Source organism: Rutilus rutilus, assembly GCF_951802725.1.
Source record: "Rutilus rutilus genome assembly, chromosome: 2".
NCBI classification, from domain to species: Eukaryota; Metazoa; Chordata; class Actinopteri; order Cypriniformes; family Leuciscidae; genus Rutilus; species Rutilus rutilus.
The window spans coordinates 34,243,949-34,269,474 of record NC_140210.1 but is presented as its reverse complement, the minus strand read 5'-3'; the positions used below and the strand labels follow the sequence as shown (position 1 = coordinate 34,269,474).

Sequence of the window (25,526 nt, the reverse complement as noted above, 5' to 3'; positions counted from 1 at the left end):
AACCGCCAATGTGTTTTTGACTAAACTGACTTGCGTGCACACACAAACACACCACCCAAAACCATCACCAGCACCACTTACTGTCTTTTGTGTTGGAGACAGTAACATAACAAAGCCTTGGCATACCTCTAACCTAACTAAACCTGGCTCTGTTAAGCCTCAGGAGGTTTGGACAATAGTCTCTTACAAGACGGTGTGTGGTCAGATCTATTTCTATTTGTGGTCATGTCTAACCACACATCTGTGCAAGAGACCATTTTCATCTGCGGGTGCTTGTCTGTGTTTCCATACTTAATCTATCAAAATAGGTCTGCGAATATTGTTATAATACACTGTTTTGATCTGTTTGCTCTTTGCAATGGTTACAATTTTTATAGCGGGATAAAAATGTTCTGTACTAAAAACAGCTAGGGTCAGTTTGACATAATAATTATGAATTGTAGGCCTGATAATAGCACTGTCATGACTAGGCAGATGAAGCAGACAGACCAACGTAGATTTGAATGGTAAAGGTTTAATCCAACAGCAGGTGAACAGAATGTAACAGCGTGTTAGCATTCACACGAACAATAACCAACAAGGGATAGAACTGAACGGGAGAATATATACACAGGGTAAACGAGGGAACTAACTAGACACAGGTGGATGAAGGTTAACTAATCAGGGACTAACAAGAACAGGTGCAGACAAGACTATAAGTCTTACAAGAATATAATTGTGACAAGTACACAACAATTAAAAAACAAAAACATACAAAAATGTATTGTCCCCACTTTTTAATTAATATGGTGCATAGGTCAGCTCACTATAGGTCATGAATCAGTATATCGTTTACATGAAATGAGGACCTTGGCTCACTATGCACTGGGACATTGATGGTGACGTGTCACTACTGGTATTTATGAACAACAGCAGAACTGATACTTTTCTGATATTTATTTTTCTAATGGTACATTTGTGTCCATTATGGAACATTGGGATAAATACTTTGATTGTTACAAATAGCTGCAACATTTAAGCCACAAATTAATTATAAATGTTAATATGTTCACTACCTGTCTAGAGATGTGTTTATGCTGAAATATAATTAAATAACGTTTTGTTTTTCAAAACATCTATCACGTGCCATTATGTGTGAAGAGTTGGCTCATGTGATTTATGTTTCATGCTTCAGAACTTGCGTTAACAGAACATTAGCTGCATCCGAAATCGCATACTTCTTTATATAGTATAGGCGAAAAACAGCAATGTGACAAAAGAAGTATGTATTTGTAACTTTATAAACTATAATCACTGGCTTCCGGTAGTGGCCGTACGCAAGTCCGGCAGAAGAGTGAAATCTGACCCGACGTATGATGTAGGATGTAGGAAGCTTAGGTGAGAATAGACTAGCCTCTTGCGGGTCAGAGGTCACTCTTCCGCCGGAACTAGACTCGCGTACGGCCGTTACCGGAATCCAGTGATAATAGTTTATAATGTTATAAATATGGATATGTTTCTTACAAAAACGCATCGTTTCGCTTCACAAGGCCTTTATTCACCCCCAGGAGCCGTATGGATCTTATGATGGATGGATGCGCTTTTTTTGGAGCTTCAAAATCTCAGGCTCTATTCACTCCCATTATAAAGCTTGGAAGAACCAGGATATTTTTTGTGATTGTGAGCCACTCAGATTGTGTTTGGCTGAAAGAAGAAAGTTATATACACCTGGGATGGCTTGAGGAGGTGTGTCTAACCCTTCAAGTCCATCTAAATCCCAAACTTGTCAGTCCACTGTTAGCTCAGCCCCAGACACATGTGCACTGCAAATGTTTTGTGAAACTTCACCTGATCTCCAAACAGTGTAATCTTTATATTCATAATGTATAAACAGGTACCTTCTTAAAATCCTTGCATTTTTGTAATTTCTTTCCACCTTCATCATTTTCCATTGTCTTCTTCGATTACTTCTCAAAAGCAACGGCCCATATATGAGTGTTGCCAGATATTAGTGCAAACAAATGCGCAGAATTCAGAGATTCATTCAAATTTTACAGAGTAGGAGCTGATCGTACAGGAACAGAAAAAGGGATTCTGAAATGCGTTGCATATGTGTACTTACCAACAATTAAAAAATAGTGCAGTGAATTTGTATTTGTATTTGTGTGTTTTGCACATACTGGACTGAGTACATTAGCATTAGCTCTGCATCAGAGCTCAGCTGGACTTTCACTGACGCTGAAAGAGGGAGACTGGGGACCCAGTAAAAGAGAGACAGAGAAGGCCCCTGTAATTACTGCCACTGAGCAGCAGGACTCAATTGAAGACGACACTGGACCTTTATTACAAAATCAAGTGCTGTTTTTGCAAATTATGCCGGTTTGGCTGAACACAGTGAATCAGACCCATTGAGACTTAAATCATTCACAAAGTGCAAAGGGCTTGCCTTCTGCAAACTCTGACCTGAACAATGGCCACTTTTCTTTTCTTTTTTTCTTTTTACACAGGTTGGGAAGAGAGCTTTCGGACATTGAACAAATTGTGTCTGAGTGACTGGAGTTAGGAAAGCTATGATGTGAGGAATTCAGGGCTCAGATCCAGATTGTGCTTGTACAAAGAATAAATGTTTTGCTCAGGATGATTGAAAAAGAAAACAATTGACACATAATAGTTTATATTCATATCCAAAACTTACACATAGTGTATATTTAATTAACACATTTAATGATAACAAATTCAACAATATAAAAAAAATTACAGTCATTTCAATTTTAATTTCTACATCTCAATCAAATACAGTTTATTTGTTTATTTTTTGTGAGATATTGCTTAATTTTGTTAATAAAACATGCTATGGTGGTCAGGTTTATGTTCTGTTTTGGCTTAGTTTTGTGCTCCCAGTTCCTGTGTTCATTTCCTGTCTTCCTTAGTTGACCAGAGCTGTGTCCGAAATCGCCCCCTATAATTGTCTAATTGTTCTTAAAATGAAAATTTGTTCCGAGCAGGATCATCTGGTCCTAAATCTGGCCTGGTCTTCCTGTAGCCGTTCACTGACTGCACGTCGCATCCGCCGGAGGATGACCATGCTTTGGACTTTTCCGGGAACCAATAGTAGAGTTATTCCGTGCCAGTTGTTGCAATCAGCAAGATTTCCCTTCTTTGGGAGCTTGATTATGACGCTTTTTCTCCAATCTTGCGGCACGACAGACTTATCCCAGCAGGTGTTAAGGAGAGTTGTCAGCGCTTCGACAAAGGCTTGGTCACCATGTTTCAGCATTTTTGGGTGATATCTCGTCCAATATACAATATCGTGAAAGCCACGATCGCCGCCATGGTCTCCACCACTGTAATTGCGCCAATGTCCACTGGGAGGTCTTCGGCATGGGGTCTTCAGGGAATGTCAACGTCGGCTCCGGTTGGTTCAGGGTTTCACCAAAGTGTTTTCGATCCAGTGTTGTTCTTTTTCCTCGACTGTTAAGAGGAGACAGCCGTCCTTGTTCTTGATCGGCGCACCTTGGCCGCTAAATTGATCTGCTTAGGACGTTTGCGATCGGATACAGCATCTTTGAGTCATTTTGGTCGGCAGCTTCTTGTGCTTCTTGTCCTTTCCCCTCTATCTATTCGCGTTTGTCTCGCCGACAGCTTCGTTTAACCATCCGATCAGCCGCCTGGTAGTTCTCTTCAGCAGCTTGAAGGGCAGGTTCAGTTGAGGCTTGATCCCAGACTTGTTTCAGTCGGCGCCGCGTATCAATGAGGTCCCATGTCCGATTCTTGATCCAGCGTTCAATGTATATGCCCTTTTGCTGGCCAATCATGACCTCCTTCCATTAATTTTCCAAACCGCTGGTCTAATGTGGCCAATGTAGGTAATAGTCCAGAAATGCTTGCCTGAGCCAAACTTTGCTATGGAGCCCGAGGCCAACAGTGAGTCTGTGAGCCGGCAATAACGTCCTGTGGGGAAAGCATTTTACTGGAGTTCGAGGGCATGGGAAGGTCTCCACCTGGGACCATCGTGCTCACGGCCCCACCGGGCTCCATTGTCCCTCCAGTTTTGCCTTGGTCAGTTGCCTACAACATGGATCTCCTGGCCTTTGGCTGTGCCTTGTCCCTCCACCCCTTCGGCTTAATCGGGCTCTGCGTTCCCCCTGGCTCCACCTTGGTCCTCTGTCCCACCAGCTCTGCCTCAGTCCTCCGGCACCCTGACTCCACCTCGGCCACTTGTCACTGCGGCTTCACCAGGACCTACGGTGTCACCCAGTCTTTTTGGCTCTTCAGCTCTGCCTGGGTCTCCAAGTCTCCTGGATCCACTGATGTCAGTCAGGTTCAAGTCTCCATCGTGGCTCCTTCCTCCATCGGTTCCACTGTGGGCCTTCGTCAGGATGGCGTGCTGCTAGATCGTCATCTGGCTCCTCCCTCCATCATCTTCTCCGTGGTGGTTCCCTCTGTCAGGCCCCCCCTTGGTCACACCTCTCTCCAGCTCCACATCCCCTCCAGAGCCCCAACCCTCCCTGGGGGTTGGGAGGGGGTTTAATGTCAGGTTTATGTTCTGTTTTGGCTTAGTTTTGTGCTCCCAGTTTCTTTATTCATTTCCTGTCTTTCCTGTCCCGAGTTGTGTTCGAAATCGCCCCATACCCTCATTCACTATTCCCTACATTACTCCACTAATATAGTCCACTTGAAGAAGGGAATTTAAACAAGTGAGCAAATTCAGACACTGAGTGCGCCAGAAGGACTGCTGCTTTTGCGTAGTTTGTGCTCGTTGTTTAATAATCATTTAAAACTTCGCAAACTGGCAGCTCCAGGAGTCATGAAAGAGAATTTATATTTATATGTCATGGAAAATAGCATGCATAAACCTTAATTAAACAATTTAATAATCAATTAAAAAGGAAATTATACCTAGGATATTATGCTATAACCACATTGGACCAGTGGTTTGGTAAATGGGTTGATGGATGATTCAGCTGCGGGCGCCATCTTCAGGCGACACGTGGGAATTCATTCGGCACGACCCTCACAGTGCATTATGGGTATTCTCTTGCCATTGAGTGTAAGGCTGCGTTCCAGTCCACTTTTAGACACGCACTTGCAAACTTCCCTAAGCACATCCCCTCGGGGGAATCCCTGCCGCCATTTTGAAGTGCGTTCCACTTTGTGAAGTGGACGAGGGAAGTTTATATGGACAGACCCTCGCGCCCTCGATTTTGACAGAGGGAGCGAGTCTACTTCATATGTACACTTCAGGCAGCTCAATATACCACAGTGCAACGTCAACGCATTGTGACGTCAACGCATATTGCATTTATTACATATTGCATTCTAAGTGATCAAGGGCTTAGCACATTCCAATTCAGCCTATTGCAAAGGTTCCGCCAGTAGTGGGCACTTATGCAACGTAAGCAATGACGTACATCTGAGTGAACGAGACGGAGGGAAGTTAGCGAGTGAAGGGCATGACAATTTTGGACTGGAACGCAGCCTAAATCACTTGTACACTCGTTACTGCGTTGCATTATGGGATTGAATTAGTGCACTCGGTTTCGGACACCACTACAAATGGCTGTCCCCTCAAATAATGTCCTATTAAAGGGTATGGGGGTGATTTCAGACACATCGCTGGTTTCCTAGTGTGTGCCTATTTGTTAACATAGTAACCTATTGTGACCACCTGCCACTTGTTAACTCACTCATTTACTCCTGTCTATATACCCCGTTTAGGTTCTTGTTGAGACTACGTGTGGTTTTCTGTTCTTATGCCTGTTTGTATGATCTATTTTGGTTTATTATTAAAAGACAAATTCTTGGAATTTGATATTCTCCTTCATTTGATTGAACCACACTGTTACAATGGTTTCTGTGTTAATGTTATTATTTTATGTCTGAAATATTCTTTGTTTTATGTTAATAGCACCTCATATACAAAAACAGTGCTAATTTTTAAGATAAATTACTTTTTATACATGTAAGTGATTTCAAATACATTATGCATTTTGCATGACTGGCCTATAACTCAAAAGATCCACTGAGCTGTAGTGAGGTCTGACTTCCTACCTATGAGCAAACAGACATTAATTCAACATGGCAGCCGTGGGCTGGCCTCTGCAACTTTCTCAGCCTCCCCAAGTAATTGGTGACCCCTGAACTCTGGCTCACATGGGGGAGCAATGTGTGTGTGTGTGTGTGTGTGTGTGTGTGTGTGTGTGTGTGTGTGTGTGTGTGTGTGTGTGTGTGTGTGTGTGTGTGTGTGTGTGTGTGTGTGTGTGTGTGAGTGTGAGTGTGTGTGTGTGTGTGTGTGTGTGAGAGAGAGAGAGAGAGAGAGAGAGAGAGAGAGAGAGAGAGAGAGAGCTCTCTGTTTAACTGTCATACACAGGTTTTTTTATTAGCAGACATAAGCAATCTATAACTTTACTTTGATATCAGTAAACATGTAATCAAATTTCAACAAATGTAGCGAAAGCTGTTCTAAAGTTTGCTATTATTAGGTTATTAACTAATTTGTTTTGTTGATATACCTTGCAGTGTTAAGCTGACAACAACCTGTTAAGACACTTTCCATGAACAGGGAACAAAATAGGGTATGAAACTGAAATACTAAATTCAAATATAAAAAAAATAAAAAATTTTTTAAAAAAAGTACTTGAAAATACTGTTTAAAAACTTAATTGATGGTGTTACATACCTCACTTTCCCTCACTATTTCACATTAGCTCGCCTCGCTGTAAGAGACCAATGACTAACTTACGTTAAAGAGGCAACATAACATACAAAAGTTATGTTTCTCCGTTTAACTAAAGTTTTCATGTAAAATAGATAATTTCCTTTATTTCTCTTTTGTCCTTTTACCGCTACTTCCACCAAAAATCTTCCTTGCCATTGGTCAGTTCATAATGTAAATAGATTTACGAAAATAATTACAGTAGTGACCGTTTGCCCACAATCCTTTGCTGCTCACAGTAATACTGTATACACATTTTACGTACAGTATCTTATTGTAAATATTACAGTAAAATACTATTCAAATTACAAAAATCAGTTACAGTGTATTGCAATGTACAGTGATTTGCCTTCAGAAAATGTTGACTTAACCCCTGGAGGTCATAAATAAATATATAAATATGATATAGATAGGCGAGGGTTTTTTTTCACAGACAGTGAAACAGCATGGCTTCATTCTTGTGATAGAGTAATAAACTACTAAATTTACTGTTGTGATTTGAAAACAAATTGTAAATGTATCTGATGTTAACACAAGCACTGAATTTAGCTAACGCTGAAACTGTGATGCCACTCTAACGTAGAAAAAATATTAATATTTAATTTAAATTAGAATTAGAATCATTTATATTGCATTAACAATACTGGCTGCCCCACTTTAAACTTTCACATATGTGACCCTGGACCACAAAACCAGTCACATGGGTCAATTTTTTGAAATTGAGATGTATACATCATCTGAAAGCTGAGTAAATAAGCTTTCATTGATGAAACTTTCCATCTGATGTATGGTTTGTTATGATATGACCATATTTGGCCGAGATACAACTTGAAAATCTGGAATCTGAGGGTGCAAAAAATCGAAACATTGAGAAAATCACCTTTAAAGTTGTCCATTTATGTTCACGATTGTGCTGGATCTAAATGTTTTATATATTTACGGTAGGAACTTTACAAAATATCTTCATGGAACATGATCTTTACTTAATATCCTAATGATTTTTGGCATAAAAGAATAATTTTGACCTATACAATGTTTTGTTGGCTATTGCCACAAATATACCCGGTGCTGGTTTTGTGATCCAGGGTCACATATTTACTTTTTCATAAATAAATAAAAACTTATTATTATTATTAAACAGAGCTAAGGAGATTCTTTTTATTCTTTTTTCCCAGTCTTGCACAACCTATTGTTTAGGAATTATTTAATGGTATTTGCTATATATCTGACCAATTATTTTTTTCTCAGAGAAAATAATCAGTTGAATCATAGAATGTTATATGCAGAAACATGGAAAACTTCTGGATATTCATGCGTCATGCAATAATACAATCATGCGCACAGGGCATGGTAACTTTCTTAAAGCAAACAACAGTTCATATCACATACTGTACAGCTGACTGATTTTAGAGCTCCACAGTTGTTTTCTCTTAGGTGCACCAACTACTGAGTTCAACAGAGAGTGAATGACAGGAACAGTGCCATTGTCTGTCAGACTTTAGCATAAGCAAGTTAGTGCTGATCTGTCTGAGCTGCTTATAGTGCACTACACTCTCACTGTCGCTTTATGCTGTACAAATCAATTTGTCTCCACTGATGGAAAATAATTGCAAAGCAAACAAATTATCTCTGCCACATTGAGCACACCTCACCGCCGGGAGAGAGAGAAAGAAGAAAGAAGGCTACCAAGAGAGCTCTTTTACGTGGACGCATAGGCCTAAACCACGGATTCCACGCTGACATGTTCCAACTGAAGCTGCATTGTTTATGTACTGTGCCTCCAATTATACAGTGGGGAAAAGAATCTGGGAAAGAGGTTGAGCTGCACGTCAAACGGATGGGAACATAAAAAAACGAGAAAGGAGAAAGAGGTTCATCTTAAATTGGAGACAGCAGAACACATGAACGATTTCCATGATATCCTCATTACACAGTATGCTTAAGATGACGGGACACTAGTATTTTATTCTATTCAAACTTCTCATGAACGAGCATGTGACAAGCTGCCATAAGTGTGAATGACACATTTAGCTTGAGGTTAAATGTGCAACCATTGCATTCATACATTTTTCTTCATTGGATGCACTATATGGTGTCAGCTCTTTCAAAAATTATTTGTAAAATTATGTTTTAATTTCAAAAGCCACTGTGAGGATGACTTGTGGGATGGAAAACAAAGTGTTCGCAAAGTGGTTATCATATTCATTATAAACAAATATGCCTTTTTAAGAACTGTCTCTCATTCACAAACTGATATTATTTAAACATTTAACATTAAATTACACAATCATTAAAGAAATTATATTTTTAATTACATAAATAATATAGTATTTTTATATTGTATAGAAAAAAATATGACATGTTAAGGCAGCATAATAGTTAGTGGTGTTTTCTCTTGTATAAACTCGTTGAGCATGACTGAATAAAACCATATTGAGCTGTTAGAATTTGTCATTTGCTCCTAGATTTTCAGAAAGCTTCAGTTAGCAATGCAAATTTTATAACTTATTGGAAACAAGAGCTTACAGAAAACAGAGTAAATACCCTGATTATATAAGCAAACCCCTTAACTTTTTAAATAGTACTTAGTCACTCTTGTAACTTTGCTATCCCTACAACAGCTTTGATCTTGTGCCTGTTGATATATTTCTCATTGAGTAAAACTTGAGTTGCAAATGTGCAGAATCAAAAAAAAATTTCCTTTTACTAAAACTTTTTATTTATTAACTAGGACAAGGGTTTATGTGAGGGCAAAAGTCATATGATGGATTTTTTTAAAAGCCCAATTTAACCAAAAATATTTAAAACCGTAAGAATGAGTAAAAGGTAAGAAGTATATAAAAGCAAGACCTGCCAAAGCAACAAATATGTGTAAATAAATGTACCAAATCGCATTTTCTAAGGCCAACCGTGCATAATAAAATCAGAACGTTTTTGTTTTGTTTTTCTAGTTTCTAAGAAAGTTGTGATTGTGTGTTTGTTTTGGTCTGATGACAATTTCTAATTCAGAGGTACAGTACACAGGCTATGTAATTAGTCCTGAGGGTTTGTTAGCAGACTATAACCAAAAACCACAGAAGATGTACTGGCTGCAAAAGAGGCATGCAGACTGCAGAACTTGACAAGGCCTTGTGAAAAGACACTTACAGCGGCGCCTTTGTTATGATACTTTGACCCCACTCTGCTTATTCTTCAGGCTAATGTGTCAAAATGATTTGCTGCAATAAAGACAACCCGTGTGATATGCATCCGGGGCACTTACAGAAGCGAGTTATGATGTTTGCTGCATGTAAATTCCATCAGCATGTGTTTGGAGCTTGTGAATGCAGTCGTATTACAGGCCTTTAGAGACTTTCTTTACAAAGCCACTGGGACAGACACCTGCTCAACTGTAAAGAACACTGCTGCAGCTGCGGTGTTATGACATCAATTGTAATTCACGATAGGCTATGCTGACAGCAAATTATATTGCCTTATACTGTGCTCTCGACAAGTCTTATTTGGTGTTCAGAATGTAGGTGTAACATTCTGCAATAACACTGAGATAATATACTGTAGCCATTAAAACTGAGTATGCTTTATGGGTGCATTACTATTACATCTTTAAATTGAATGTGACACTGGATTAACCCCTGCCACCAGTTCATTTATGGGTCAGTTGTAAAGTGGTTTGAAGCCAAATGGAGAGTTGTTGTGCTAAATCTGAGCTAACATTGCTGACACACTGAGACAGGACTGATGCACAATAACCATTTCCTTGGATTTCCTCTTGGATTTTACACAACAACCAGGTTCAAGAGCAAACGCAAAAATTTAAGTAACATAAATAAATATCCTCTTAGTAATAATATTACGGTAACACGATTACAGGTTCTATCTATCTATCTATCTATCTATCTATCTATCTATCTATCTATCTATCTATCTATCTATCTATCTATCTATCCATCTATCTATCTATCCATCTATCTATCTATCTATATCTATATATATCTATATATATCTATATCTATATCTATATCTATCTCTATCTCTGTCTCTGTCTCTGTCTATCTCTCTCTCCATATATAAATATAAATATATAAATATATATATATATATATATATATATACATACTCTGAATACTCTGTTCTGTAGGCTTGATTTACTATCAATCAACCCCGAGGATCAACATCCTAATATATTTATTATATATTTTCTATTTTTATTGTTTAAAAAAATAAAAAAACGCATTTGACAGTAACCAAAATTAATTTAAATCAAAACAAGTATGTACCTAAAGTTAGTTAGTTAGAGCTGATTCGTCATTATATAGACTTTGTTGCCATCTAGTGGTTCAAGAAAGCACTGTAGCCTCCTAACTGCATAAAGCATTTGTACCAAGATTTTGCATATTACTAAACCTTTATAAAAAGGTTGACAATAGGGGGGGGGGGGGGGGGAATATTATAACAGAACAACATTATGCTGTATATACCCTACATTGTATGAACTACATCAATGTTTTAATGGTATTCCTTGACTTGCACAATTTAAAATGAATAGTTTACTGAAAATGAAAATGTACCCACCATCATGACATGAATTAAACAATTTTGTAAGACTATGCCTTTAAGGAACTCTCTTTTTATCAGCTTATTGTTGTCCATTAGGAATCCTCATTTAAATATTTAAGATAATCACACTCTAATGTACATCGAATTGTAGAATGAAAAAATAAATAAATCAGAAATTGCACTGAAGTTTGTTTTTATTTATCTTGCACACCTGATGTTCAGTCCACGTCCATAGTTTTTTTATTTATTTTTTTTATGGCTATTTAAAACAGTACATTTAACACTTTAATGACAGCCTCAAAAGTCATGCACTGAACATCCTTAATGTGCTAGAAAAAGATGAATATACAATATATGCCCTGATAACAGATAACACACTGCAAAAGCCACAGCAATGCTATCATTTACTATATGCAATGCTATCCATCCCATTTCTAGCTGCCAAACTTGATCAGAATAAGCTGTTTATAGCTGCATTTAGGGAATTTGATCTAGTGCTGAACAAAAAATCTAAGAGAAAATCAAAGCAAAATAATACTTCCTTTTAGTTTTACAGGTGAATTCTGTTGAGGCCAGTCTGATATACACTACCGGTCAAGAATTTGGAATAATTAAGATATTTTTGTTATGTTTTTGAAAGAAGTGCTCTTATGCTCACCGAGGCTGCGTTTATGTGATCAAAAAGTCTGTAAAACTGTCATATTGTGAAATGTTATTACAAATTAAAATAACTATTTTAATATATGTTTAAATGCATTTTAATCCAGTCTTCTTCCAGTCTTCACTGTCAGGTGAACCTTCATAAATCATTCTAATATATTGATTTGGTGCTCAAGAAACATTTCTTATTATTATCAATGTTAAAAACAGTTTTTGATGCATTAAGTTTTATGGAAATTGTTAAACACTACCATTCAAAAGTTTGGGGAAGGTAAGAAAAAAAGTACTTTTACTCAGCAAGGATGCATTAAACTTATCAAAAGTAACAGAAAAGACATTTATAATGTTACAAAAGATTTATATTTCAAATAAATGCTGTTCTTTTTAACTTTTATTAATCAAAGAATCCTGAAAATGTATCACGGTTTCCACAAAAATATTAAACAACAAAAACATTTTTCCAACATTGACAATAATAAGAAGAACCATTATTAATAACTAATCACCAAAAACAAAACAGCAAATTAGAATCATTTCTGAAGGATCATGTGACACATTATTAAAAAATATTAAAATATAAAACTATTATTTTAGATTGTAATAATTTCACAGTAGGTTTAACTATTTGTAACTCTTTTATTTTTGATCAAATAAATGCAGCCTTAGTGAGCATAAGAGATTTATTTCAAAAACATAAAAAAAAATAAAAAATCATAATTATTCCAAAGTTTGACTTTTTAATAAGATAGGCAATTTACCAAAGAAGCAATGCTTCACTATTCCCAGTGGTTAGCTGCACATCTATAGCATGTGGTTAATGCCACCATCGTGATGGCTTGGGTGCAAAAAGTTAGGGATCAGTTTGCTCTCCAAGGGTGTCCTGAGGGTCCCTAGTAGTTCCGCAGGAGCCAGGTAGGCGCAGATATGCCTAACTGGCTGAAATAAGCCCACCACCAGGGCTTCTCAGTTCTTTCCTCCCCGTTCTCTCCCAGCTCCCGTTGGCTGTACTGCTCAAACTGATTATAGGGGTCAAAACGCTCATAGTTGTCCAGCTCAGGGATGTTAAAGTAGTCAAGAGAGGGACCTCGTGGGACCTTCTTCAGCACAAAGTCCACTCTGCCCACCTTCATGTTCTTTGGCAGGCTAAGGCGCTTAGATGCTTTAGAGTAGCCAGTGGCAGCTGCAGTCACAATGTGAACACCTGGATTCAACAATCTCCAGTAATCACCATCCTCAGCTGTAGAGAGACAGAGGCTACATCAACACTCATTTACAACTCCATCATTCATTTCAGGTCAATGCAAAGGAACACAAGAGGTTTGTAAAAATGTGCTGAAGGTTGCATTATGACTTTACTATAAATTGTTACCTGTAGTGATATCATGTCGCATCCCCCTAACAGATATTGTTGCTCCTTTGATGCCATTTCCATGTTCATCCTTTACAATGCCCTTTATACCTCTGTGGACCTGCAAGTAACAGCTCAGGATGATGAAGTTGCTATTTACCTCATTTGGTGCCATATAGCCAATTAAAATAATCCTTTCTCTCAAATATAGATACTAGTGTAGGTAGAAGAGATCAGGGCCTATAGCCCCATATATTTCATTGTTTTTCCCAATAGCCCCATTTATTTCATTGTTTTTCTAAGTGTTCCAGGTCTTGTTCTTTCTTTTATGTGTGCACTGCAACAATTAATCTAAATAATTTAAACAATTTTTACCACAAAAAAAAGGTATCAAAACAGTCATCCTCTCTTATGAGATTGGACTAGTCCAGTGTGTTGCTGCATTTTGGGGCAATGTTCATTCATTTAATTTGTTAGATACTGTTAAAAAGTTTGAGAAAGTTGAGGAATATGAAAAAATATGATGGATAAATTATACAATATAAACATTTCCTAACACTGACTTAACCAATTACATAAAGGAATAAGGTAAAAAAACAAAAACAAAAACAGATATGACCATACCCAAGGGCGTAGATTTGGTTTGAACATTGGGGGGGGGTTGAAGTTTGGGTATGCCTCCTGATGCCTCCTTTTCATGTGATCATGGTATAAATATTGGGGGGGTTGTAATGCATATATTTAAATATTGGGGGGGTTATCTGGGGCATATGGCAGTGGTAGCAGCAGTAACACAGCCTGGGTTGCTCTATGTGAGACCGCTTCAGCACTGGCTTCATGGCTGAGTCCCAAGATGGGCGTGGCAACGCGGCACTCACCTGGTGACAATCACACCGGCGTGCCACCAGACCTTCAGCCCGTGGTCAGACACCTTGTTTCTGCGGGCAGGAGTGCCCTCAGAAGCATCTGAGCTCGATTAGGGACATTCATGTCCCCGGTGTGCTCAACTGTGTGGCCGACGAGCTTTCATGAGCTGCGCTCCTTGGAGAGTTTGGGGAGGCTCAGGTAGACCTGTTTGTCTCTCCAAAGACCTCCCACTGCCAGCTGTTTTACTCCCTGACCAAGGAAACACTCGGCACAGATGCACACAGCTGGCCCCGGGGCCTATGCAAATGCGTGTTTCTCCCAGTGAGCCTACTTGCACAAATCCTGTGCAAAGTCAGGGAGGACGAGGATTGTCCCTATTGGCCCACCTGGACCTGGTTCCCGGAACTCATGCTCCTCGTGACAGCCCCTCCTTGGCCCATTCCTCTGAGGAAGGGCGCGGAGGTTCTAGGTGACTTTCCCCCAGAGGTACTTTACACCATTGCTATGGCGCGAGGGTCCATGCTTTCCTTCCTGCAGCAAGGGTTGGAGAAAGGGCTGTCTCCCTCCACCCTCAAAGTACATGCTGCCGCTATTTCAGCATATCACGACCACATAGATGGCAAATCAGTGGGGAAGCACAACCTGGTCATGAGGTTCCTTAGGGGGGCGACACGGTTAAATCCTCCTCGATCCCCCTCCATACCTTCTTGGGACCTTTCCCTGGTGCTTCGAGCACTTCAGGATGCTCCCTTTGAGCCTTTGTAGTCAGCAGACTTAAAGCTTCTGTCCATGAAGACTTTGCTGCTGGTTGCATTGGCCATAATCAAGAAGGTAGGGGACCTGCAGGCATTTTCGGTCAACAAATCGTGCCTAGAGTTCGGGCCGGGTGACAACCACATGGTACTGAGACCCCGGCCTGGCCCAAGGTTCCTCCCACTCCCTTCAGGGACCAGGTGGTGAACCGGCAAGCACTGCCCCTGGAGGAGACAGACCCATCAGTGGCTTTGCTTTGTCTCGTCCGTGCTCTGCGACTGTACGTGGACAGAACTCAAAGCCTCAGGACCTCAGACCAGCTCTTTGTTTGTTACGGAAGCCAGCAGAAGGGAAAGGCTGTCTCCAAGCAGAGGTTGGCCCACTGGATAGTGGATGCCATCGCCTTGGCTTATCAAGCACAAGGCATGCCCTGCCCGCTCAGGTTGAGTGCTCACTTCACGAAAGGCGTTGGATCCTCCTTGGCGCTGGCGCGTGGCGCCTTGCTAAAAAAAAAAATCTGTAGAGCTGCGGGCTGGGTGACACCTAACATGTTCGCTAGGTTTTATAGCCTATGTGTAGAGTCGGTCTCCTCCCGTGTTCTCACCTTAAATGGGTAGAAGTACTGAGAGGCCCGGCTCTGTCGGCTTAATGCGCCCTATAGTGCGCTATTTTGCTCCAGAGTGAAAAACCTGTCAAGTCCTCCACCACCCTATGGGGCCGGACGTAGCAGAGCGTCCAGCGCCAGGCCTTTATCCCGCTGAATCCTTGAAAACCGGGTCTAGGCTGGGTGCCATAGGTGCGACCCTTTGGGGTTCCCATTTGTGTATTCTCCTTGGTTGCTCCTAAATGGAAGCCTGTGTCTTTCCCTTGAGCTAAGTCACTCCAGTATTTCATATGCAGTACAACCTAAGGGTTAGTCCATATGTATATCTCCACATAACTCCTTCGGGGAAGATTGTGGCTTCTGCAGCGTTCTCCGTCATGTGGAAAGGGCACACTTTCCCAGTGTAATCCAATAGTCTCACTGTATGGGTTACCACGAAACAACAGTGACAGATAATCTCTGTGTAAGCCCTCTCCTATCGTCCTTCCAGGCAAGAAGGGGCAGGATGCTTGCACAGGGCACTGAAAGGGGATAGCAGCTGTGGCGCTTTGGTATGGATTCCTATTACTCAGTCCAACATCCGTCGAGAGTGACCGACTGATAGGGAACGTCTCGGTTACATATAGTGACCCTCGTTCCACGAAGGAGGGAACGGAGACGTACGCACCCTCGCCACAGCTCCTGTACCCCGCTGCATAGCCGGGTCACTTGGCCCCTCAGTGAAAAACTGAAGTGCAATCGCACCTTCTGCTCATTATATACCCGCGCTGCAAGGCAGAGTTATACAACCATAATGAAATGACCCTTCACAATAAATAATGCTTTACAATGAACTCTGTTAGAGAGCTACATACGGCAATTTATCTGTTCAATAAAATACCTTACTCGTCTGTTGAGTAATAAAAATGGCACGCCATCTCCATGTCACTTTTACAACATTTCAAATCCCTCAGTTCTTGCCATCTCCGAACAGTCAAGCCAATGTTGATTCTGGTTTTATCTCTGTCACGTTCTCTTTTGTCAGCAGACTCTCCTCTGTTCTGCGGGGTTTTTTAAGACAGATGATTCCCCGGAGGTTGAAGATTTAGCTGCTCCATGTCAACCTTTCTCACTCGGTGTGACAACTAACCTATGCCACTCCGACACCATACACGTGTCAAAATAGCTGGAGCAACTTTTCTCTATTTACCGATATGACAAGACGTGCATGGGCAGGTGAAATATGTACAAAATTTCCCACGAAAACCATCCAGTCAGGTCTAAAATATAAACACTTATAATAGGCTTACCATAGTCAGTCATGTTTAGGAAGGATTTATAATGTATAAACTCATTGTTTAAATTCTGTTCATTTTGAACAAAAAAAGGTTACTTAGTCTATCTTCCAATATGCAAACAAGGCATTATTAGATCAAATATGCACTAATTTGCAAACATTTCAAGAACAGAAATCTGAACATTGGATAAAGCCAGGTTCAAAATTCTTGTTTAATTTCGTTGAAATTTCGTTGGGGATTTTGGATATCTATTTGTATGATTCCATATATCAGAAAATACTGTCAACAGCCAGAATTCAAATTGAAAAGAAATTTAAATCAAGCACAAATTTAGCATGTGAGGAAATAAACAAACAAACAAACAAACAAAAAAACAAAAAAAAATTAAGAGTCCAGGCAGCTGCAACTTTGAAATCTATGCTTAGCTCGATAACCCAAAAGAAGAGTGAACTCACGGACTCCATGAAGCTGAGCAGTGACTCCTTATTCCTGAGCCACTCAGGGTAGAGCTCCACCTCAGAGGGGAATTTATCACAGCCCAACTCCACTGTGATCTCATAACAGTTACTGTGCAGGTAGTTAAAATCTGACATCCCTGAAACAATAACACATAGACAGACATGGGAAACAGAAAGTGTCATGTGTGGACAACATGTGGACACTGACAAAACACACACTGGATGGCAAAATGAAGTTTTTTGGGGGATTTTTTGGAGAATGTCTCACAAACTGTACAGCTAGATGGAGATTTTACCAAAATAAATGGAAAGGATTTACCTCCAGCAAAGCTATACCACTGTGCTCCATTGGTTATCCCTCCTTTATTGGCAAATGAGGCTCCACATCTCTCTGTGTCATTGTTGGACATCGTGGCATGGGAATCTGCATATATCCTAGCCAACTGCCTAAAGATCTACACACAGGAAATTACTTTGTTATGCAAAATAAGTGCGTGCAGGAGCTTCGTCTGCAACAGTTGGAGGAACATACATTTACTCACTTGTTCATCTGGTGTGGGTGAGAATATCCTTTCTTCTTGGGGGTGTCTAGAGAAGTCAAAGGGGTATGAGATGACCAGTTCTCCTCCATGCAGACTGGCAGATATAACAAAAGGATAGGATCTAATCCACTTCATTACAGCATATGTCTCTGGTGCAACTACCTAAAAGTAAATAAATAAAAAGAAATGAACCAAAATTTCATAGTTTCTCTATGCTCAACACTAAACCATATTCTGTGATTTTCACTTCATAGTTTCACTGTATGAACAAGGTATTGTCACTATATTGAATCACTATATTGGACATTACTATAATACAGTACATTTATATGAAAGTAACTTAAATATAAGATTATTCAAATATTCAAACAGAACATGAATCAAATGCATTTTTGTTATACAACTGTACATTTGATAGAGATGGGAATGCATTCACTTCTACCTTATTTAACCAGTAGGATTCAGGGATGGGGATGTGGTCACTACGGAAATGCCTGAAGCGACGCCGATTGTAGAAAATGGAGGTGAGGTCAGGGAAGTTGCGGTTGAGATCGAGATTCTGTGCGTTGGTCCGACCGCTGGTCCATCCATTGAACTCATGACCCTAAATGTTACAAATCCCACCAGTCATCAAAAAAATCATGGGCAAATTTTTAACAGGGTTTCAAAGAGAGTCACTAAATACGTAAGAACATTTGTAACACTCTTTTTCAATTTACATGTAAGACATTTGCTACACATCAAACTAAATGACCAATTAAGGAGTTAAACAATTTAACACATTGGATGGATCGGAAAGCCAAAATGAAAGTTAGGCATTAAGGAAGAGGCGAAGGGTTAAAGACTTTAGACAGTGAATGAAAATTTATAAAAAGACAGAAAACATCAGAACCAGGCAAAGATACGTCTGTTAGTGTTAAATGAATAGACCAACATGGTTTTATCCTCTTTTTTTATCCTTAAGATTCAATTCATCGTCCTACAATTGTTTCCAACACAACACATTATATTCTTCAACATCACCCGTGGTGATCAGTAAAGAGATTTAGATGAATCTACTATTAGTTTAACAAGCTATTGTTAAAATACTGCTGTGTTATATGACAAAGAAAATGCGGGCAATTGTCTATTAGAGTGGTTAGTCAAGGCCTCCCTCTACCAGTTGTCCTTTTCAGTTCATAGCTGAATCACTAGACCAATTTTTGCTGTGGTTTTTATTTCCTAAGCAGTGATAAACTGTGCCAACTTTAAAACACAATTATTCCACAATAGCATGGACTTCCTCCGAGGCCTGACCTGTTCTGGAGGACACTCTCTGGTGCAGGGAGTTTGGCATGGTCAGTCAGCCGACAAACAGACAGGCAGACAGACTCAGACAACAAAATATTTACTTCCTGGTAGATGTTTTCGGGGTCGTTCCTATCGGCTACCTCAGAAGCGGCAATCTCGTAGCCGTCAGGATTCATGGAGGGCAGGATATGGATGCGTGTGGTGTTGATGAGGGCCTGAATTCGCTCATTGCCCAGCAGAAACTCAGAGCACAGATACTGAGCCAGGTATATCAGCAGCTGTCGGCCGAGAACCTCGTTTCCATGCATGTTCCCAATTAATTTGATCTCAGGTTCCACTAGAGGGCAGTGAAGAGACAAACGGGAACAGGAATTTTATCAAAGCTTAATTCAGAATAGTATTCTAGAATAGTACTCTTGCTATTGCATAGGCTGTGCCTCCCTTGCCTGCCCTGATGAGCCGGCAATGTGAAACAGTTGTGCTGCTTAATGTTCTTTTGAGAATATTCAAAAGAACTACATTTCTGTCATGACAACTCTTAGAGTGTTTGGCATGGTAACGGATATGACATTGTTGATATGTTTGCAAATAAGACATGCTGCAGCTGTACAATATGGAATACATGAATTACCTGTATTTATGTGTGGATGTGGACCCGTAGCAGATCAGAATGATGTGATTGCAAGCACAATTAGTAAAGGACTTATCAGCTGGCACCATCTAGATTTTCATGACATAACTTTGTATTTCTTTGAAATAAAAATCTTTTGTAATATTATAAATGTCTTTACTGTCACTTTAGAGGCATTTAATGCATGCTTGCTGAATACAAGTATACGTTTCTTTGGTTAAAAAACAAACAAAAAATGAACTGTTGTGTACCTCATACTCACATAGGTCATGTTGTCCAGGGTTATTAGAGAATTCAATAACCAGCAAGTCTTTTCCTTCCACACTGCGTCCAATGCTGTACGTATGTGAGATATGGGGGCATTTAGCTGCTGTCTTCTTCAGGATGCTGAACATCTGATGGTTGGAGTGGTAAGTGAACCGAAGGATAGTGGAAAGACCACCATCAGATATGTTGGCAAAGGCCACATCCTGCTTTTCTGAGGGGAGAAAGTATGTGCTTTTTCCAAAATATCATCTTTTGTTTTCAGCAGAGAAAATAAATTCATACAGGTTTGGAACAACTTGAGGGTGAGTAAAGGATGACAGAATTTTCATTTTGGGGTGAACAACCCTTTTAATACTTTTTAATTAATCATATAAGCATATTAATTCATATTTTTCATGAACTTATATTTGACTTTAATCACTCCACAATTCTTACCTCTTAGCTCTGACAATGGGTCATGACAACCCTCCTCACTGCTAACAAAGAATCGGTCGCAGTCCAGAAAGTAAGGCCATGCCATTTGGATGGCCTCAAAGGCATGGATACAGCTTTTTTTCACCATCTCACACGAGCTACGACACGGCTTCATAAGTCTGCCGTCTTGACAACGTGGAGCCAACACTGAGCAGCCCAGCAGACGGATGTCTGGAGAACACTCTCCATGCAGCAGCCCGTGGATCACGCTCAAGAGAAGGTACTCTGCACCCATCTCTAATTCCTGTCGTGAACGGTGGCCCACAATGTTGGGGAATGTGGTGTAGCTGTAGGGCACATCCTGACAGTAACCAAGCACCATCTCCATGCACTGCGCTAGAGACAGGAGAGAAAGGATTTTAATTTAGAACCAGTTTGAGGTGCATAGATGAAGAATGTGTTGCAGGTGGTGTAGCACTATTTTCAATTTAAAATGGAAAGTTGGAAACTAAAGTGAACTGTATCGCTCCAACTTCCTGAAATGGAACAGTTTGTAGAATGTCATCTGCAGTGGAATGTTTTTAATACTAGATTTTGAAGGGAGGGCCTCATTAATCAAATATATGGAATGTTTTAAAGTTTCGAGAAAGAAATTCATGGCTGCTTCGCTTATTCAGCCTATTAATGGCAGTTTAGTAATAAATACTTTCTTACAATGACAGTATGTGACACCCAGCATGACAAGACATTAATGCTTGTTTAGTATATCAGATTAATTATTTGTTCTTATTTAAGCAAATTGCACCTTATAAGCTATCTCACAACTTTTACTAAATCACCCTAAGGCCTTTAAAGGCATATCATGTCTTTCCCTTTCTTCAGTGATGTAGACAAGCCCCATCTTGCAGTGATGTTTGGTATTCAGAGTACCTTATCCCCCCATACCTTACAGGCTAGACTCTATTTCAGAACACCATGCAACATGATAGCAAATTTAACAATAGGTACATGCAGCAACCTGACTCATATGCACAATGGAATAAAAGGAGTATACTTACGCCTCTCTTCTGCAGGTGTTCTGCATCTTCCTAAAAAACAATTATTCACAGAGGATGTTACAGCTGCTGAAATCAGTGCAAAGCCAGTCTCTGAAGGCTAGATGGCAGTAGAGTACACAGTGGAAAGAAAGACATCTTTCTGCAGGAATATTGCATGACAATGTCAATCCTTCTCACACTTGGTGCTTGCATTTGTAAATTTGACCTCTGAGCATTTATACTGCCAGTCAAAAGTTTGTTCACACCCTCTCATTCTTTATTATAGCTATTTACACATTTTAAATGTATAGTAGCCTACATTTTAACTAACATTTTATACTAATGCTATTGCTTTTTCCACTAATATTTTGCTTTTTCCCTTAACTAATAAAACAAACTATTTAAAAACGTTAATTAAAACAATTATTTATTAATAATAGTGTTATATATATATATATATATATATATATACACACACACACACAACTCATACTTGTATCAAAAAAATAATAATAATAAGACCATGATAAACTAATTCAAAAGAGCATTCAGACTAGTAGTGTAGTTATATTGCCTACACGTTTCCAGTTTCCCCTCACATAAAATTGCAGTTAACTGTAGCCTACTAACATGGGTGCGTGCAACACTGAATGAATGTAAAAGGTTACCTATTGCTGCTTCTTCCGGTTCACATCGTCGTGGGACGCTCAAGCATGTCGCCAGTGCGCTTATAAGAATTAAAACCGTGAGCATTTTGTTGTCCATAAACTGAATGATGTGGCATTCGCAGCGACGTACAAAGTTGATCATCTTCCGAAAAGTCCCGCTACCCCCATCGCTTAAGGGACAGCCTGCACGAGCACCGCTGCCAAATGATCAAATTACAGCACTCCCGCGGTAGGCGGCCGCTCTTCTGCTGTGTCTGGGACCCACTGTAATTACAGTTCTTTCAGAAAGCCTGACTTCACATTTACCCTTTTTGTGGTATAGACTTGTTTCAAAATCAATGCAGTGTTAAAGAAAAAGAAAGGGAATAAACAAATTTCTTTTCATTTTCAAGAACTTGACCGTAATCCCTGTGTGTGGTAAAATCATTTGCCTGGATATGATTCAGAAAGGCGGGTCCACCTGGCTAAATAAAGACCCACACTTATTTGTTTCAGACCAAAATCTAAGACAGCTTATAACTCAAGACCTGCAAAAAGCAGTGTATCGTATATGAGTAAGAAAGTAATCTTCATTCACTAGTCTAGAGCTGAAAAAAAAAAACAGATACATACAAGTAGGCTACCACAAAAGTTATATCTTTTGTTTTAAATTGTTAGTATGTCATATGTCAAAGGAAAGGACACAAGGGTCAAAAGACAATGCATGATGGATGTATGGGAACACCTGCACATTTTTTTATGACTTTAACTTGAATTTCTGAACATGTAAAACTCGATAACTTAATGTGTTGAATTCCATTGTTTTTAAATTTTTATTTGTTTACCAATACAGTAATTCTACACTGCGCTATCTCCTTATAGAAATAACTCATTGTAAGCTGTGCATTTCAGTATGTCTTGTTATGAATGATGTTTCAAAATGTTTCTTTTTAATGTGGCTTGTCAACTGTAATTTACTTCTAAAAGACACATAACTTCTAGCAGAAAAATAACAGTGGCAACCAGAGTGATGATGGCAGTTCGGTAAGGCAACAAAAGAATTATTAGAATAATCAAATCAAACAGAAACAGACATTTTAAACAAATTTTCACCTTTCAAGACAACACTGGAGTGACTTTAGGACACGTTTTAATAGCCTTGTGGCCCTGCCAGAGACTGCACTTAGAAGAAAAAAGTTCTAAATATTTAATTACATGAGAGATTTAAGTTTGTATTCGTGCTATTCAATGTAGGCATATTATGAGGTAATATGTGTTGATGGATGGCGAAAAAGTAAAGTTTATCCAAATAAATATGTCATGCCATGGCAACATATGTCTATACAATTCTTACTCTTCTACAATAATTATTTTTATTTCAGAATGTACATTATAATTCACATTATAGGACTATGTTGTGAATAAAGAGTCAAATCCCAGATGAGTGTGCAAATGTTCTGATTTCAATGAAAGAAAATCCAGTGCTTGGCAAAGTTTGTGGCCTCCCGAGGTTTCAAAAGACTGAGAAAGTATACAGTATAAGCCATTATTTCAGAAATTATAGGCAGTTTGGTTTGGCAATTTCACCTGCTCTAGTGACAGTTTTCCTTCAACTTGTTAACCCTTTGTGAGCAGCATTCATTTTCCATGTCTGAGGGGCTGCTGTGATCAGACAGTGTGTATGAGTCCCGTCCCAAAATCCTGTTAAATAATTCAAAAAGGGCCTTCTTATATTGTTGCCGTAAGAGGGAGTAGACGAAAGGGTCAGAGGCAACTTTGCTGTACACCAAGCACTTACTTATGATCCCCCAATAACGGTCGATTTTCACCGAAGGAGTCAGTTCAGTCAGTCTATGAGAAAAGAAGGATATTAGGCTATTGTAGAAACATTCAATATGGCACTGTATTGAGGAAATTGATGCATGACTATGCTGGAAACAATTTACAATAAACTAGTGTTCTTAGTGTGTTCTAGTCTGTAGTGTGTAAGTAGGATTATTGCAGAGGTTGACTTAATCATATTACATAATAGGGCCCACATGCAAAAAAAAAAAAAAAAAACCTTTTTGTTGAGCAATAAAGGTGTAAATGTTCAATACATTATAGAAACACATTAAGATACAGTAGTTAACTTTCACAAATAAACCTACTCTGACTGGTGTAAAAATTGTGACAACTAGCCCGTCTCCCCTTATTGTTTTGCATAGGCCTGTATAAGTATTGCCATTGAAGTATGGGAAATCTATTCCGGTTATGTGCACATTTTTTATAATCTCCATTCTACTAAAATGTATTATCATAAAGCAATACCGTGTTATGACATAGGGGGCGAAGCACAGGACGAACGACCCGATGAATATGGAGATTTTCTTTGTGGCCCTCTGTCTCCTTTTCTTCTGCTCCAGTAAGCACCGTTGTTTCACACTAAGAAGTTTAAAATAAATAAAAAAACGTCACGAATACACATGCTTATAATATGTAACAGTAACTGTTGCTATATAATGTTTTAAATGTACCTTGGGTGAATGTCGACAAGTAGCATGATTGTCTGCACCGTTATAACGTCTATCCTCTTACAATGGAAGCGAGCAACTTGTAGTACTTTCAGGTAGGTAAAGCATAGGATGAAGAGAGAGAGAGCGAAAGTACATGTGTGGAACACTGTGGTGAACACTATGAAGTACCCACGGCTCCCTTCATCGTCTCCAAGGTGCACAGTGCATGATGCGTACGCGGGACTATAGTCGACCCACGACAGCAGGACAGCGACCAGCGAGAACGCGAGCGAGTGAAGCCAGGTATAACTGACCATCAGCGCGGCATTCTTGAGTCTCATTTTGCTGGAATAAGTCAAAGGAAAAACCACGGCAATCCAGCGGTCTATGCTGAGAGCTGCCATGCTCAACATTGTGTTGGTAGTCAGAAAAGTATCCATAAAACTCACCGTTTGGCAAAAGTGATCGCCAAACGGCTTTTGCCGTTTTAAGACCCCAAATAGTGTAGAAGGCATGTTGAGAACGGTGATGAGGATGTTGCAGAATGAGAGGTTTATGATGAAGATCCCTGGCACCTGTGCACGAACTTGTGCGCTGCAGGTGAAACATACTAACACTAGCAAGTTCGACACGAGTGACACAACTGCAATTACAACGATGAGTAACTCCAGAAATATTTCCAATAAGTTCATGTCTCTTTCTAAAGTAAATAACTGCTGATTTGTTGCGGTGTTTTGTCCGTGATTTCCCCGTGGGTCCTCGTTGGCTCATCTTTGCCGCTTTCCATTCTGCTTTGGTAAAAATGAACGGTCACTGGCGATGAGTGCTGTCCAGTGTGCTGAAGTAATCTCTGAATAACTTGATTACCATCACATCCTTTAATTAAGTTCAATCCTGTCGTCTACATTGACTAGGTTAAAATGATCATATTTGTATAAATGTATATTAGGGAACGCAAAACAACACGTTCGAAGGTGAATTGAGT

The 25,526-nt window shown here is 39.5% G+C and overlaps 2 protein-coding genes across 3 annotated transcripts; both read right to left on the bottom strand.

The window, feature by feature from the left end:
* Positions 1-11,460: 11,460 nt before the first annotated feature.
* Positions 11,461-22,265, bottom strand: cpz (carboxypeptidase Z). Of its 2 annotated transcripts, none has more exons than XM_084401779.1 (11): positions 22,068-22,265; positions 21,421-21,450; positions 20,384-20,758; positions 19,944-20,159; positions 19,152-19,387; positions 18,203-18,364; positions 17,761-17,922; positions 17,538-17,673; positions 17,216-17,355; positions 13,281-13,380; positions 11,461-13,148 (listed from the first exon to the last, which is right to left on the bottom strand). In XM_084401779.1, the coding sequence occupies exons 1-11, from the start codon at positions 22,207-22,209 to the stop codon at positions 12,802-12,804; spliced, it is 2,046 nt and encodes a 681-aa protein (XP_084257905.1). In that variant the 5' UTR covers positions 22,210-22,265; the 3' UTR covers positions 11,461-12,801. The 2 variants fall into 2 exon arrangements, with proteins under 2 accessions (XP_084257905.1, XP_084257906.1); XM_084401780.1 differs by having other exon boundaries at positions 19,191-19,387.
* Positions 22,266-23,301: 1,036 nt separating this feature from the next.
* Positions 23,302-25,408, bottom strand: gpr78a (G protein-coupled receptor 78a). The gene is made up of 3 exons (XM_084402916.1): positions 24,563-25,408; positions 24,357-24,470; positions 23,302-23,897 (listed from the first exon to the last, which is right to left on the bottom strand). Exons 1-3 carry the CDS (start codon positions 25,231-25,233, stop codon positions 23,639-23,641), a joined length of 1,044 nt encoding a protein of 347 aa, XP_084259042.1. The 5' UTR covers positions 25,234-25,408; the 3' UTR covers positions 23,302-23,638.
* Between the last annotated feature and the right edge of the window lie 118 nt (positions 25,409-25,526).

Excerpts from the sequence above, each read along its gene's own strand:
- cpz (XM_084401779.1), bottom strand. The coding sequence starts at position 22,209 with ATGATCAACTTTGTACGTCGCTGCGAATGCCACATCATTCAGTTTATG. Across the intron at positions 17,923-18,202 it reads AATCCTACTGGTTAAATAAG|GTAGTTGCACCAGAGACATA; the intron begins GTAGAAGTGAAT and ends ATTTACTTTTAG. Across the intron at positions 17,356-17,537 it reads GTGGTATAGCTTTGCTGGAG|GGATGTCAGATTTTAACTAC; the intron begins GTAAATCCTTTC and ends TTATTGTTTCAG.
- gpr78a (XM_084402916.1), bottom strand. The coding sequence starts at position 25,233 with ATGAACTTATTGGAAATATTTCTGGAGTTACTCATCGTTGTAATTGCA. Across the intron at positions 24,471-24,562 it reads CTTGTCGACATTCACCCAAG|TGTGAAACAACGGTGCTTAC; the intron begins GTACATTTAAAA and ends TAAACTTCTTAG. Across the intron at positions 23,898-24,356 it reads GCCCCCTATGTCATAACACG|ACTGACTGAACTGACTCCTT; the intron begins GTATTGCTTTAT and ends CTTTTCTCATAG.